At 38.2% G+C, this 16,969-nt stretch overlaps 1 protein-coding gene and 1 pseudogene across 1 annotated transcript; one reads left to right on the forward strand and one right to left on the reverse strand.

Annotated features, from left to right (window-relative positions):
• Window positions 1-2,367: 2,367 nt before the first annotated feature.
• On the forward strand, window positions 2,368-12,423 carry LOC145590786 (protein arginine N-methyltransferase 2-like). The gene is made up of 3 exons (XM_081647186.1): window positions 2,368-2,693; window positions 5,312-5,707; window positions 11,937-12,423. The coding sequence occupies exons 1-3, from the start codon at window positions 2,381-2,383 to the stop codon at window positions 12,248-12,250; spliced, it is 1,023 nt and encodes a 340-aa protein (XP_081503312.1). The 5' UTR covers window positions 2,368-2,380; the 3' UTR covers window positions 12,251-12,423.
• A 1,162-nt stretch (window positions 12,424-13,585) lies between these two features.
• On the reverse strand, window positions 13,586-16,450 carry LOC145590787 (subtilisin-like protease SBT1.7 pseudogene; annotated as a pseudogene).
• Window positions 16,451-16,969: the final 519 nt, after the last annotated feature.

A 16,969-nucleotide genomic window follows, 5' to 3' on the forward strand; every position in this document is an offset into this window, starting at 1 on the left:
CTGTGCTGTTGCGGCTTGCACGACTCCTCTTGCTCACTCGTAGATCCTTGTGCGAAGCTATGCTCTCAGTGCTCTCGTACATCCTTATCGTCGGCGCTCTCGTGATGATACCTGCGAGAAAGGGAGCCCTTGATCTTCAAATATTTGCAATTTCATGACCTAGAATCAATGAGGGCGCAACCGTGAGAGCGCAGCAAATAAAACTTTGAAACTTCACTAACAAAAATTCAAGTAAAAGTAAGAGAGAAAGCAAAATGAATATAAACTAAACTAAAATAGCTAAATAAGAACAAAAATATGAAAAACTCATAAAAGTGAATGAAAAACCAAAATGAGTTATAAAGACGAATAATAAAAGAAAACTAGAAAGATTATATGAAAATAAAGCAAGAAAATATAGAAAAAGGAATTAAAAGCTACTCTATTGAGCGCCATAAATGACGCTCATCATTTGCCTTTCTCAAAAAAAAAATGCGAGAGAGAAAAATGGGGTCCTTTAAGAAAAATAAGTATTGAAAATAAGGTCAATTGGCTTTGAAGAGATGAAAGACCAATTAAGAATGATCACATTAAAAAAATCAAGGCAATTAGCTTGGGAGAAAGAGGGAGACCACTTAAGAAAAATCACTTAAGAAAATCAGGGCAATTAGCTCGAAAAAACACAATTATTAGATTAGAAAAATGCTTAATTACTAAAATGAGAGAGAGAGAGAGAGGGGGGGAACACTTAAGAATTAGAGCAATTAGCTCAAGAAGAAGCTTACTAATGAAATGATGGACCACTTTAGCTAATTATATTTTCTTAAGCTAATTTCTTAAGAATCAATCACTTAAGCTAATTTCTTAAGAATCAATCACTTAAGAAATATCACTAAACAAAAAAAGAGAGCTAAACTACTTAACAAAGATCACTTAATAAATTAAGAGAAATTAGCTTAGGTTAAAGATTTACTAATTAAATGCTAGAGAGATAGAATAATTAAGACCACTTAAGAAAAATCAATTAAGAAGAAAGACCACTCAAGAAGAAAGATCACTCATTTAAGAAAAGAAAGATTACTTAAGAAGAAAGATTACTTCAGAAGAAAGGTCACTTAAGAAAAGAAAGTTCACTTAAGAAAATTAAGAGACCACTTAAGAAAAGGGTAATTATGAAAGTTAGCTTGAGAAAGAAAATTTAGGCAATTATCTTATTAGGATAGGGAGAGAGTGATAGAAAGACAACATAATCTTTTATACTAAGATGTTCAGGTATTATATATTGTGTCATGAAAATTCCTAACTTAACAAATAAAATGTGTTATCGCTGCAAAAATTTTATAATAATTAAATAAGACAGATTTCTGCTAAAAGAACAAGAAATTCATATGAGATCACCTAAGGCCGCAAGTACATAATCAATTAAGTTTATTAAAAATTAGAAAGTCCTATCTTTTAACTGCATTTAAAATTCAATCAGGCTTATGCATTTGGACTTACATGCAAATTGAAGACCGACTCTACACACCTATAATTAGCACAAAAATAACGTAACTAAAGTGATCAATTTTTTACACTTTCTTAGTAGAATACACTTCATTTTTTTCCCTTACCAAAAGCATTACTATCATTTTTTTAAAAAAAAAAATACCTATGATCAACAATACTTTAGACACATATGTAACAAGCACTCGAACATAAATTTTTTTTCAAACTCATTATCTACTTGAAAAAAAAAACCCCTCACATTGAGACACCTCAAGACAAGAATTACACCCTAAAAATTCCAACTAGCACGCACGCGAAGCGCGCGCAAAACACCATAGTGACAATAATATCCCTGGGTGTACTGTACACCCAAGTTTATAACACTAATTCTAGTTATATCTTGTTTAAAATACCCTCCAAAGATTGTAATATTGAAAAATAATCAAAACGTTATATTATTTAAAAGGGTAAGTCTTGTATGTGGGCACATCGATTTATAAGGGTAATCTTTATTTATATGTATGAATAACCTCATTTTTTCATAAGAGTAATCCCATGTTGTCTATAAAAGTAACTCAAATTTATTATACGAAGTGAAATCAATTACTTTAGAAATATTTAACCCTATTTATTCATTCGAGTAACCCCTTTTCTTTTGTTTTAAAAAATGGAAAAATAATTCTACTTATTTAAAATAGTAACTCTTTTTTCTCATTTAATTAACTTACATGCGTTAGGGTAAGCTCATTTGCTCATCACTGTAAACTCCTATTACTTAATTAATTACTACGTGATTATATGAATTAGTCACATTATGAAGCTAGCCACGTATAAGACTTTGTGTATTTAAAAAGAACGGACAATGATTGTATTGTTAGTTATTTTTCCCTAAAAGTTTTACATTGTGTGGGCAATGAGTAGGGTGGAAGGGAGTTCATTGAGCGCAGACATGGAAGAGAAAGGAGAGAAACTATGCGAAGCGGCGAGGTTGGGTGATTTAGCAGGCATTACATCTCTCATTGATGCCGGATATGACGTCACTTACTTCGATGCTGACGGCCTAACTCCATTGATGCATGCCGCAAAGCTTGGTCACTCTGAAGTCGTCCGTAAGCTTCTTGAAGCCGGCGCTCCTTGGAATGCTCTTTCTCCTTCTTCTCTCTGTGCTGGTGATTTTGCTATGCAGAATGGTCACCAAGATGCCTTCGACATCCTTCTTAATTCAGGTACCTTCCTCTTTTTCTTTCTTTCATTTCCTAATTTTTACTCAATACATTTCTATGGTAATTATCTTGATTATGTATGTATAATAGCATCTTTATTAGTAATTGTTATATTAGGTTGGAAGCAATTTTTCCTATCTATTAGTCGATTTATTGCAGATAAAAAATGATGTTGATAATTTTACAGTTCATTATTCTCACTTGAACTTGACTTGATTATCCCTGATATTCACCATATATTTAAACCTGATTGGAATTGATCATAGACCTGATTAGTCCTAAAACTTAATTCCTCCGTTCCCATCAAATTGCAACAATAGGGAAGACACGAAAATCAAATTGAGGAGAGATATATTATAGAGAAAAATAAAGATAGGGAAGATAAGATAGATATAGAGAAAACATGTGCAAATATTGGTAATGTTGCAATATTTGTAAAACTTACTAAATGTTAATTATTGCAATATTAGGGAAACGGAGGAAGTATATCTTTAAGGTAAAAAGAATGCAACCCTACAACAATGTTAATGACGTTAATTTATCGCGAATCTTTGAGTAGTCTAGTTTATGAGATAGGATACTAACCAGGATTGGTGTTACATGGTAGTTAAGCATGGAAGGTGACATGATGGGTATTGTACCATCATGTATCTTGTAGATGAAGGGATAATTTAAGTGTTATTGTGTACATTGTTTCCTGAAATTCTTTGAACATTATACACGATTGTGTGGATTTTGTCATGTGATGTAATTGGAGACTATAGAGTAAGACAATTGGAAGTTTTTCCTAGTTTATCTCTGCAATATCAAATCATATTACATGTCCCAATGATATATTGAAGTTTCTTGATAGGAGGAACTTCAAGGAGATTGATTTCTACTATCTTGTTTGATTGCAGTACTTTTGATTTTCATGGTATCGGGTGTTGCTTTACTATTCTAATCCAGCCTATTGGCATTAAATATTTGAAAGGGGCCATAAAAGCTCATAAAACTATTTGTTATTAATGTAATTTTGGTTCATTCGTCTTCTTTGTTACTCTGAATTAATAATATTATTTTTTTAATTGAAGAGATGTTATAACAATATCTCTTCGTCTCTTATTTTGAGCATGTTGACATTGAGCGTGTTGATGCTTATAGAAAGTCTGGTGACTTATGAATGGTATATTATGTTGCTTCTTCAGAGAAAACCAACTCATCAAGTTCTCTTTGCTTTCTTGGTTGTTTATATTGGGAGTTCTTGTGGTTGATGCAAATGCATCTACCTTAGGGATTCCCAGGGCTTGTTCGAAGCATTAGAATTAGTAAGGGAAATTTACATCCAAATTTATGCGTGCATATAAAGCTTAAGGTTTTTTATCTTTTTTATTTTTTTTTTTTTTTTTTTTTTTTTTTTTTTGACAATTAAATTTAAAAGTTATAATTCCCAAAAAAAAAAATCATAACTCTGCACGTAGGAAAGCTACAATGCCTACAACATTTAAGCTTACCTCTCTATGGCTATGCAAAACAGCATAAACTATAAACTGAAAGAGGGCCTTAAGATAACCCCCTTTTTGGAACAAAAAACACGAACAAACTGGTAGTTAATAGAGGAATATATATCCACCTATATCTTTATGATGTTGGGATGCTTGTTGAGGCATGGACTTTAATTATATCTTTCAAGCTTTATTATGCTATGTAGGTGGATTATTTTTTGAATTACCACATTTGAATTTCTGTTCTTTATCAGATATGACATGATATGATATTAACTAAGTGAAAGAAATGATATTAACTTCTACCTCATTGAAAACAAAAGGAGTGAAAATCTAAAAATTGCTAGTATACTTGTTTTTATCTCTCTCATCCCTCTTTTTTCCTTGCTTATTTACTGGCAACCTGACCAATGTGATTTTGGCCTATTATGAACTGACCCTTTTTCGACCTGACCCTCTTTTCCCTGGACTAACCTATTTAATAATCAGGTTTAGGCTCTGTTTGGTTCAAAATTATTTTTATTTGAAATATAATTATATCAATTTATCTGAAATGTTTTTTTTTTTTTTTTCCTAATTTATTTTGTGTGAAGTTATTTTTTCTTATCTGTGTGTACATTGTCTAATATTGCTTGAAAAATTCTTCATTTCTCCAAGCTTATCTTCACTTATTTTGTTTGAAATAAATTAGAATAAGTTGAACAAAATATATCTTTAGGACCGGGTGGGGATGATAATAGACAGAAAGGAGGGGGGGAGGGGGGGGGGGGGAGCTGATTGTGGAATCTGGTAGATGGTGAGTGGTACTGTTGGCCATAACAAAATGGTAACCGGTTAGGGGCAGCCAATTTACTTACCTTGAAGTTCAAGAGAATAGAACCGAATACTAGTCAACGGGATCCAGGAAAATTGTTTTTTCTCCTTTCCTGAAATTCCCCTATAAAACGCTTCCCATAAACAAGATATATGCAAATGATGATGAACTTGTTTTTATCAAATGTTTTTATACATTACCTGAGATTGTTGATGCATTCCAATGAGTCATTTACAGTCTGTTGAGTGTTGGTAGACATGTGATGTTAATTTTGATCTTTTGATTTATCTGGTTTAGAATTTTTAATTATATTGCTTGTGCAGGGGTTCAAGCTGAATTGGTACTTGGTACCATTGCAAGAAATGCAAAAGAAGATGGCCATTCAGATGCGGGTTACTTGGAGGATAGAGTTAGCTTTAGCGAGGACATGCTGATGGATGCAGATAGCAAGGCTGTTATGATGGCATGGGAGAAACCATTAATGGAGTCTCATGCAAAAGCCATTTGCTCTGGTGGAGGCCACGTGTTGAATATTGGATTCGGAATGGGGCTGGTAGATATGGCCATCCAGCAATATAATCCTATTTCACATACTATTGTTGAGGCTCACCCAGAGGTTTATGACCGTATGCTTAGAAATGGCTGGGGTGAGAAAGAAAATGTGAAGATTTTGTTTGGTCGGTGGCAAGATGTACTTCCCCAACTTGAATCCTATGATGGTATTATGCTCTTAAAAACTTTTAATATTTCTCCCCTTTTATGACGATATCTTGAGGGTCCATGCTATTCATGCATTTGTAAATATTTCTAGCTTTTCGGCGTGTATCATTTATATATGGTAGTTTCTTTCACTGTTTGCAATCTTTGCAAGGCCTTAAATGCCAATGTGCATATGTGGCCATGGCCAAGGTCAAGGTCGACTCTACACCTTGCATTGCTAAATATAGAAGCAGCAATGAGCTAGTTGATGGACATCCTTTGTACTGAGTATGTTACTCGGACTCTTTCATTTACCTTGTTTAGGGTAAAAATACCCTCTATATGTGGACCAATGCCACCGCGACACGTGTCCGCAAGCTCAGCGCTCAATGAGCCAATTAGAGCATGACACGTGTCACTCAATGATAGAAGGGTGAAAATGGGCTCTAAGCCCACAACCCTAGAAACCGTAAAACGATGGGAAGCCAATCTAGTTAGGTTAAATAACCTAAAAGGCACATGTCCCAATGCTCTATAAATACTGATCATTTACATCAGTTCAAGGGCAGTTAATTCATCCTCCAAGGGCAATGCCCCCCAAAATTACTCTCCCTTCTCTCTACTTTCTCTCTCTAAAATACATTCTTTTGGTCACTAACTTGATCGTCAGAGGCGGACCTCCGGCCCCCCCGGGGTCCGTTGTTTTGCAGGTGACCAAGCCGTTCGAGTGTTGCATTGCGGATCTGTCTCCCACGGGACGTACACGCCCTCCATTCGGGTATGTACAAAAAACCCCAAAACATTTGGCGTCGTCTGTGAGGAGACACATCTGTAATGGCACAACGGTGGATCACCTACTTAAGAGAGAGAGCCTCCTTTAGGAGGCAGCAGCGTCATGAGGCCGAATGTCGAGGGTCAGGCGGTTAAGAAAAGGCCTGATCAGACTGAATCATGCATTTTTTATTCTCACAATGGACGGTTAAAAGACAATGTCGTTTGATTTAAGTTGGGGGATGATACATTAGGGGTGAGACGGCTAAATTGGTCAACTCCTCTATTTTAAACCGACTCATTTAATGAGCCTGCCGCATGCTATTTATGATTGAAAGTTTGACACTATCAATATCATATATGTTAACAAATATATATGTATATGAATATTACTAATTGTATTATTATATGCATAATATTATACATATATAAATGTTTATTTAATATTATACACTTGTTTATCAAGAGTAAGCTCTTGTAATTATTGAGGTACTTGCGGCATTTATTAAACTCCAAGTTTAATATAGTGGGGTACATGCGGCATTTACATGTAGCAAGTGAAATTCATTTCCATACTCCAAAGCTTTTGACAGCTAGCAAGTTTAATTTATTAAACTCCATATTCTACTCTTGAGAATAATATAGGCGGCATTGATGGGTTTAAGACATGAGTTTGCATTTCCAGAGCAAACAACAAGCTCACTAAAGCACAATTTTATATTCATATTACTTATACTACCTCCGTTTCTTATTATGTGCAACAAAGGGGTATTATTTGTGAGACATAAAATATTCCTTTGTTGCACATAATAAGAAACAGAAGTAGTATTATAATTATAAAAGTCTTACTTTTATAATTATAAAGGTAAGAGCAAGTTAAGCTCCACTCAAGCGGCATGAATAAATGCTCTGGTGTACTAAGCTTTTCTCTGAATTAGGCAGCATCCTAATCAAGAAAAAGAAGGTGGCTTAACAATATATAATAGTTCCCGCAGCAAAGTCAGTCGGAAGTTGGCTATAAAATAACATAGGTGGCTATGAGTGTTATTGTTATCAATGGGGTCAGACGGCACTTGATGGCCGGATGATCATGAAGATGGTGAGTGTGGCATGCGTGGGTAAGTGCAGCAAACACAAGCGGCCAAGTTTTTTCTTGTGGTAGCATATACAAGAGGCAATTATGTGCCATTGATATAAGGAATCCCTCGGCTCCGCCAATACAAGCGGCAAAAGGGTGTGTGGCAAAATGCCGCTTATATATTGCTACCCCCTGTACTATTCTCAATTGAAGCACACAGCCGGCATTGCTATAACCAGTTGGTAACCAAGCTGAGCAAGGGTCATACGGCATGGAAGCCGACTGCATTCAAGCGGTTGTAATGCAGGCGGCATGGGGCAGCTTTGCTCCAATGGTGTCAGCCGGTGATCGCTATCAATGGTGGCAGCCGGTCAGAGCTATGAACGGTGGCAGCCGGGGCTGTTTCCTGCCTCTATTAAGCGGCTGCCATGGCTCAATTGCTCGTCAATTAAGTCCGGCTGTAGGGGCATCCTTGCTCATCAATTTATCCCGGCTGTATGGGCAGCTTTCCTCGTCAATTAAGCTGGTTGTAGGGGCATCCTTGCTCATCAATTTATCCCGGCTGTATGGGTAGCTTTCCTCATCAATTAATCCCGGTTGTAGGGGCAGCTTTGCTCTCAAATTAAGGCCGGCTGCAGGACTGCTCTGTTCATTAATCAAAGCCAGCTCTAAGGGCTGCTTGGTTCATACTCAAAGGGGCTGCAAACGGCTGCTTTGTTCTTCATTATAATCGGCTGTGTCATTGGCTTATTGAGCTCAATGACAGGGGCTGCTATATTCATCAATTAAGCGGTTGCTTTGTTCAACCCCAAAGCCCGGCTGTGGGGCTGCTTTGTGCCTCTATTAAGCCCGGCTGTGGGCTGCTTGGTTCATTCTCAAGCCCAGCCGTAGGGGCTGCTTTGTTCTTCATTAAGTCTGGATGTGTCCTTGGGTCATTGAGCTTGATGACGGGCTGCTTTGTTCATCGACACATCCGGCTGCTCTGTTCAACCTCAAAGCCGGCTGCTATATTCATCATTATTATGATTGATTTATACAAGTAAAAAAAAAAGAAAAAAAGAAGAGAGAGCCGGCTGTGAAGTAAGCTAGCAAGAAAGCTTGATTGTAAACTTGGGCAAGCAGCAACCAAGCTAAACAAGGTCAGACGGCCATGAAACCGGCTGTAGGGGCTGCTTTGTTCAAGCGGCTGACACTACATATTTACTCGAGCATATATATACAAGGTAAGCACTCAATGTTGTACTCGAGTATATATATATGGCTGTGACTATATATATGCAAGCTTAGTCAAGCGGCAATCAAGCTAAACAGGGTTAGACGGCATTGAAGCCAGCTGCGCTCAAGCGGCTCTAATGTCAGGGGCTGCTAAGCACCCATAGCCGTTAGTAGGGGCTGCTTTGTTCTCTAGTGGTGATTAAAAGCCGTGTAACACCACAGCAAAGAGTTTGTAATACCTCCGGCTCAAATTATTAAGCGCTAAAAACTCCTCAAAATCCGGATGTGCTTGCACATACTCGTGAGGCATTTAAAGAGGCAAGTTGGTTGCAAGCTCAAATTAAAGACGCATGTAACAAGCAACATACTATGTTGCTCGGATTAAGCTTATTACAAAGCGGTCCGGTTACCCATGAGAAAAGTTGTGCCATACCAAGCGTACTCTAAATGCAGGGGCTCAGCTTTGGTATATACGGCATGAAAAGCCGTGTGTACAATCTAAGAGCAAATTCATTTCTTGAGCTTGGTTATTCGGCATCCCATGGCCGTCTATTAGTTTCAGACATTTCAAGCTTGTTAGTGCATATTCAGCCAAACGACTTTAAATGTCAGACTGCTCATTGCCAAGCAACGACAAGTTGAAAGCAGAAATTGAGACAGAGTGAGTGCCGAGTGACATTCTAATGCTCGGGACTCCATCTTTCTAAACGGCTAAGAATTGCCAAGTTCATCAATGATTGTTCAATACAAGCGGCATGAAATGCCATGGGAAAAATACGGAGAGTATGGCTAGATAACCTTAACGAAAAAGCAGCAAAAATGCAAAGGTATGTATAGTACCTGATGCCATAATTAAATGGCACCATTTGAGCTTGGCATAAAAATCATATGATTGATAATTTTGATTCTATAAAATATAATAATAATTTATTATTATTATTATTATTATTATTATTATTGTATTGATTCATTAATTGAATAAACTAAATTAAAAACTTAGTAGCTAAACCAACGTCCAAGTGACGTGAGGCCAATGGCCGGATAATAAACTAAGTTAAAAACTTAGTAGCTAAACTAATGTCCAAGTGACATAAGGCCAATGGCCGGATAATAAACTAAGTAAAAAACTTAGTGGCTATACAACCGTCTTGAAAAAGACATGAGGCCAATGGCCGGATGGTAATATATTTTTATAATTCGCCTGCTCCGATATGAAATATGGCGTCTGGCGACGCCCCTTCGGGTGTTATCGTCGCAGAGGGCATTTTATCGTTTGCTCTACAAACACATGCAGGCGGCAAAGATTGAACGACTTAATTGGTCAACTCATAGCCGCCTGGGTAATCTAAAGAACGACTAAGTTTTCGGGAACCGGATGTCTAAAAGACATCAGCCGGTGACCGGCCGAAGTTCTAACCTAGTTTACCTTCCGAAATTATACGAGTCCACCCAATGGGGTAAAAGGACATTGAAAGTATAATTACAAACTCCCAAGCCGGCCATTTGCCTCCTGCCCTATCAGGTGACCATTTGCCTCCTGTTCTATCAGGCGGCCATTAGCCTCCTGCCCTATGAAATGTCAAGCGGCCATTTGTCTCCTGTCCTATCAGGCGGCCATTTGCCTCCTACCTTATCAGGCGGTCATTTGCCTCCTGCCCTATGAAATGTCAGGGGCGGCCATTTGCCTCCTATCCTATCAGGCGGCCATTTACGTCCTGTCCTACCAAGTGGCCATTAGCCTCCTGCCCTATGAAATGTCATGCGGTCATTTGCCTCCTATCCTATCAGGCGGCCATTTACGTCCTGTCCTACCAAGCAGCCATTAGCCTCCTGCCCTATGAAATGTCAGGCGGTCATTTGCCTCCTATCCTATCAGGCGGCCATTTGCCTCCTGTCTTGTCAGGCGGCCATTTGCCTCTTGTCCTGCCATTCGCCTCCTGCCTTATGGGATATCAAACGTCTCAAAAATATTCTTAGTCACCCAAAGGTCATATGACCAACATAGTGGGGTTAAAAGAAATGAAAGTCGTCATCTGTCTAGTTCAGGCGGCAATCATTATTATGATTGATTAACTTAGAAAATGTCGTACCATTTAAGGTATCAAATTTTCCAAGTTAATCAAATCTCTTTTTTATTGAACTAGACGTATGCCGACCAAAGAGCTTTTGTGCAAACGGCAAATAAAGCCTTAATCTCGAAAGGAGCAATTCCTCTTGAAAGAGAAATTACCCCTTCCGAGGGGCTAATGTTTAGGGTAAAAATACCATCTATATGTGGACCAATGCCACCGCGACACGTGTCCGCAAGCTCAGCGCTCAATGAGCCAATTAGAGCATGACACGTGTCACTCAATGATAGAAGGGTGAAAATGGGCTCTAAGCCCACAACCCTAGAAACCGTAAAACGGTGGGAAGCCAATCTACTTAGGTTAAATAACCTAAAAGGCACATGTCCCAATGCTCTATAAATACTGATCATTTACATCAGTTCAAGGGCAGTTAATTCATCCTCCAAGGGCAATGCCCCCCAAAATTACTCTCCCTTCTCTCTACTTTCTCTCTCTAAAATACATTCTTTTGGTCACTAACTTGATCGTCAGAGGCGGACCTCCGGCCCCCCCGGGGTCCGTTGTTTTGCAGGTGACCAAGCCGTTCGAGTGTTGCATTGCGGATCTGTCTCCCGCGGGACGTACACGCCCTCACGTGTCCGTGTCGACACAACACGTGTCGGACACCGACACTGACACTTGGACACTTCATTTTTAACTAAAAACACAACTTTTTTCAAGAAAATGGGCGAGTCCGATGCTTGGACACCCGTGTCTAATTTGACACTTCATCCAAGTCCAAGTAACATAGGTACTGACGAAAGATTGGTTGAAGACTCAATGTAGATAGTGTTAAACCATCACTTTGGATATTGAACGTATCATGCTCCTATATTATTAGGTTGTGTGCAAGTTGCTGCAGCAATGCATGGTGAAAGACTAGACTTGATCATCATAGTGTTTAAAGTTGATGCACTTTACTTTCTGCTTATTTCTTTTGATGTTCGTGAGGTCTTATATCATGGTTTGATTGTAACTTATTGTGGGATACTTCCTTTTTGTTTGCTTCTGTACTTTGATATTCTTAGTCTGTTCTTGTGCTTTCACTTTTTTGATAGTCTTGATATTTTAATTCAGGTATATTCTTCGATACATATGGAGAATACTATGAAGATATGAGAGAATTCCACCAACATCTTCCTAAACTGTTGAAACCTGAGGGTATTTACTCTTTCTTCAATGGTCTTTGTGGAGATAACGCGTTCTTCCATGTTGTTTACTGCAATATAGTTTCATTGGAACTTGAAAACCTGGGATACACTACGCAGTTAATTCCCTTGCCTGTAAAAGATTGCCTTGCGGAGGATGTCTCGAAAGGTGTACGACAGAAATATTGGCAATTAGATACGTACTACCTTCCTGTTTGCCATTACACAGATGATTCTGTATGACTTCTGAAGTAAGTATTTTTGCATGGTGTTTATGTGATGTCTTTTAATGAACATTGTTTGACCTATATAGTTGGTGACTTGTCAGTCCTGCTGATTTATCAATATGTAATATCAGAAGCTTTTCTTATTGTTACCAACTATTACTATGAATGAAACGAGTTGATATTCATTCATGTGTCCTGCCTTGAATTGTATGGGTTTCATACTTTGATAACTGAGCAAGTTATTGGATTGTTATCAAAGTGTGGGTTTCATACTTTGATAACCGAGCAAGTTATTGGATTGTTATCAAAGTGTTAACAGTGAGCCGCTCATCGACATTGTTGATTTAATGATTATTAGGGAAGTTGTCCTCCTTATCTGGCAGATATAAACCCGTGTTTATTAGGAAAACAATGAGATAAGTTAGATTACATTATTTTTTACTGTACTGTATTTTGATTCATTACCAACCCCCTGCATGCCTTATCTTTGTTACTGTTGGGGCCTTGGGGGCAATGTTACCTAATATTCTGGTTCCCCCTGCTAATTATGTATTAAAAATACGCATATGGTACTTACTAATTTTATTTTAATAGAAATGTAGTCCATTTGAGGACTCTAACTTTTGGTATCGAGAAGCGAGAGGTAATAGAATATAAGTTGGTCCATGCTATATAAATGAAAATGTGACAAATATATTCAAACGTGTCAAAGTGAAAATTAAATTAGGACTACGTATTAGGTAACCCTGGTTTGGGGAGGGGTTACTGAAACTTAGGTGATGTTGGTGGCTATCCAATATACCAAGCACTTGGAAAATCAAATGAAATGTTATGGTGACCTTTTTCTTAATAGTTGAAAATCCAAAAGATGTATTGCTATTATTGGGTTTGGAGCATTTCATGTCTGTTGGGTGAAGATTAATTTGCATTAGAGAGCTTGAATATTGGGTTTGGAGCATTTTAAAGATTAATTCGCACTTGAGAGCTTGAATATAATGAGTAATTAGCTTTTCAATTCCAGATTGTACTGTCAAACTCTAGCATAAGTTGTTATGATTTTGTAGATGATATCTTGCTGTATCTTTTGTTTGATGGATTGAGGATTTTTACATTTTTTTTCTGTTCAGTTTTTTCTTTTATTTTTTCAACTGGAGGAAACTTTAAATTACTTGGGGCATGATTATTTTCATATTCCTCCTCTTTTTGTTATTGTGTCTTACTGTTAACATCTCCATTGTCTCTTTACATCCAAAATTGTTCTTTTGTTACTCTATCTTGCTATTAACTTTCTTGATGATCTCTTTATATCTAATAAATTAAAAATTAAGGAATTGTACCTGGGTTAATTCAAACCATTTAGCATTTCATTGTGCTAGTATATGTGGTAATACATATATTACTCCACAGTTCAGTCCAATGAAATTATACATTTGTTCTGCATACACTTTATGATTATGAAGTACTTGTAAACTTTGTTTACCTTGCTGAAATTGAAACAAGAGGTGAGAATAATTAAGTATAGGAAACGGGGATTATGGCCCTTTGCAACACTCATGTTGCACTTTTCTCATGTCCATGTAAAAGTGATTGGACTAGTCACTGTATGTCTCCCATCTGACCATGTTAGATGACCAAAACTGGTGGTGCCAGAGGGCATGGAATCAGCTGAAACTGTGACTATGAAACTCTTCTTTTCATTCATTCTGTTGAAACTCAACGATTCTGGCTCCACTCTAACCTTTATTGAGCCATCATGCACGGACATTGAAGCTTTGTATATTCCTGGTGATCCAACATTAGTAAGGGTCCTGGTGTATTTGACAGAGTTCACTGCCCTACCGTCTCCATTTTCTGATGCTGTTTCTAGAGTGACAGCTAATGAAGGGTAGTTGAAGTCTCTGACTCTGTAAGTCTTGCCTGAGGAACAGCTGGATTCCTGGGAAGTGGTATGCTTAATTTGGTCTGAGCTGTAGTTTAGAGCACATAGAAAGTCAATGTAGTCGTTGACTGTGACATCGTAGACGAGGCCCGGATCAAGGGCTGCAATAGGGTCTACATGCCCTGCTCCATGATCAAATGGTGTTGATGGAAGTCCTGTGGCGACATCAATGATTGGTTTTCCGTTCTTATAGGCTGTGTATGCTGTAGTCATAAGGGCGGATTTGATGGCTGCAGGGCTCCATTCTGGATGGGCAGCCTTCACTAGTGCAGCAAGACCGCTTACATGCGGGCATGACATAGATGTTCCTGAAATGATGTTAAAGCTCACATGCCTTGTATCACTCTCCAACCCAGTTGGACCCACCCTGCCCGTCCAGCCTGCCAGGATGTTGACACCTGGAGCAATCAAATCAGGCTTCAGTATTTCTGGAGTAAGTGGATTGGGACCTCTGGAGCTGAATGATGCCACAACTGGTGATGGTTTCACGCCTAGCTCTGTCCCTGAAAAACCAATTGTTGTTGTTGGATTATCGTCGGATAAGATGTACTTCTTTATATCATCGGCTTCGTTTTGTCCGAGAGAAGCTGCAGGTATGAGGTGGGCATCAGCTACTAGTTCTTCTCCATAGGCTTCAGAATTTGCTAAGATCATACCCACACCACCAGCCCTCTTTACTACTAGACCTTTTTGGGCCCTCGAATTTCCCCCTCGATCACACACAACAATCTTCCCAGAAACATCTGCCGGATTTAAGCTGCCGCTCATGCAAAAATTGCCATTTGTCATGTTGCTTGCTTTCCCCGCATAAATAAGGGATAATAATTTGTTGGGAAGAGGCTTACCACTGTAAAGTGATGCACCAGTAAAATTCCTCCCATCTCCTAGGGTAACGTATGCTGGGAAATCACGGTCTATTGTACCAGCACCCACAGTGGTTATCCATGGAGCAACATTAGACAAGCTACCAGAGTCAGGTCCAGCATTTCCGGCAGAGCAGGATACCAAGATCCCCTTTCTCATTGCAGAGAACGCTCCTACAGCAACCGTGTCCATGTAGTAGTCAGAGATGCTGCCTCCAACAGACATGGACAAAACATTAACTCCATCATCAATTGCCTTCTCCATTGCAGCTAATATGTCAGAGGTAAAGCACCCACCTAGCCAGCAGGCTTTGTATACTGCAATTCTGGCATGTGGAGCCATCCCTCGAGCTGTCCCACTTGCATATCCAAAAAGACTAGCGCTGGTAGTGGCTGAACCAGCTGCTGTAGTTGCTGTGTGGGTACCATGACCGTCATCGTCCCTTGGTGATTTGCTTTCAGTTGATTCATCAATTGGTCCTAGAATAGCTTCATACCCCTTGCAAAAAAACCTTGCACCTATAAGTTTCCTATTGCAGTCTGAGGACTTGAAGTTTTTACCTTCCTCACACTCACCCTTCCAGCTACTGGGCACAGGGTCTAGCCCCATGTCATCGAAGCTTTTAAGTTCTGGCCACACACCTGTGTCAATCAGTCCTATAATCACATCACTCTGTGAAGTAGAGGTTGGCAGGAGCTGATCACTTTCACCTAGCCCTAGCCCCAGGAACTCAGGTGTTCGTGTTGTGTGGAGCTCGTATCTTGTTTCAGGCACAATAGAGAGAGTCCCTGTTTGGCTCTTTAGTGATTTAGCTTGCTGTTCAGTCAGCCTCGTCGAAAAGCCATGAATTACACTGTTGTAGGTGTAGAGCATCTCTGCAGAGTCTGCAGCAGATTTAAGTGACGTATAATACCACTCATGATGGTCTTCGAAACTTGCTGGCATGTGGGACTTGTCCATATGTACTATGTAAGTTTTTCTCTCTCGATTTTCATGCTTTCTCTCTGCTATTGCATACCTGTGGTAGGAAAACAATAGCATATATATGAACATTAATTGGGATTGGTATTTCTGGATCTTCATAATTTCAGTCTTTGCTGTGTGCTTAATTTGGGTTGGAGAATGGTGGGTAGTTTGTATATTTTGCCTTAAATGATTAACATTTAGCAGTGTTTAATGGATTTATATATAATAAGTCTTAGCTTGATTTCTTTTCTAGTGGGCTTAAAGTGTTTTGCAAGTTGTTTTAATCTTTTTTTCATTTTTTCTCTGTGGCAAATAGTAAATTAGCAATAATGATTAGTGACAATATAGACGTAGTTTACTATAGTGATAGAACTTTAGATTTGGACCAAACAAAGCGCCCCTACCGGATTTGGACTGTAGTTGGCCACTTTTCTTTATCATAATTATTACCCCTATGTATTTTATTTATTACTCGCTTCACTTCTCTTTTGCGGTCATATTTTATTATTTACTTCATTTCATTTTTTAAAAACTTTAAACAATACTTTACTAATTTTTCTTCTCACTAGTGGTTCCCTTATATCATTTTAATATTTTTTATATTCTTTCTTCTCTTCAATTATACTCATTATTGCTTATTTAGGTTTTTTTTGTTTGTCAATCGACCTTCCTTCTATCATAAAATGATAGTTTCTTGTTTTTCCACTGCTCCTTTGAAAACTCCGTGCCCAGATAAATGGAGCAAGTACGAAGAAAGTTTTTTTTTTTTTTTTTTTTTGGTATTTGTGAAATGAAAGTGTTATTTGGCAACAACAAAGTATGACTGCATTTGTTTATAAGAGTTTCCTTTAATAATTTGTACGAGTAACCTTATTTATTTATAAAAGTAACCTTATTTTGTCCATAATTTAAGGAAACCCAAATTCATTATCAGTGTGACTACATTTGTTAATAATTCAATTTGTT

This window comes from Chenopodium album, chromosome 18 (genome assembly GCF_948465745.1).
Source record: "Chenopodium album chromosome 18, dcCheAlbu1.1, whole genome shotgun sequence".
Classification (NCBI taxonomy): domain Eukaryota; kingdom Viridiplantae; phylum Streptophyta; class Magnoliopsida; order Caryophyllales; family Amaranthaceae; genus Chenopodium; species Chenopodium album.

What these genes read in the sequence shown, in the direction of transcription:
- LOC145590786 (XM_081647186.1), top strand. Translation starts at nt 2,381, where the DNA reads ATGAGTAGGGTGGAAGGGAGTTCATTGAGCGCAGACATGGAAGAGAAA. An exon ending in CGACATCCTTCTTAATTCAG is followed by an intron (nt 2,694 to 5,311) that starts GTACCTTCCTCT and finishes TTGCTTGTGCAG; the next exon opens with GGGTTCAAGCTGAATTGGTA. An exon ending in CCAACTTGAATCCTATGATG is followed by an intron (nt 5,708 to 11,936) that starts GTATTATGCTCT and finishes ATTTTAATTCAG; the next exon opens with GTATATTCTTCGATACATAT.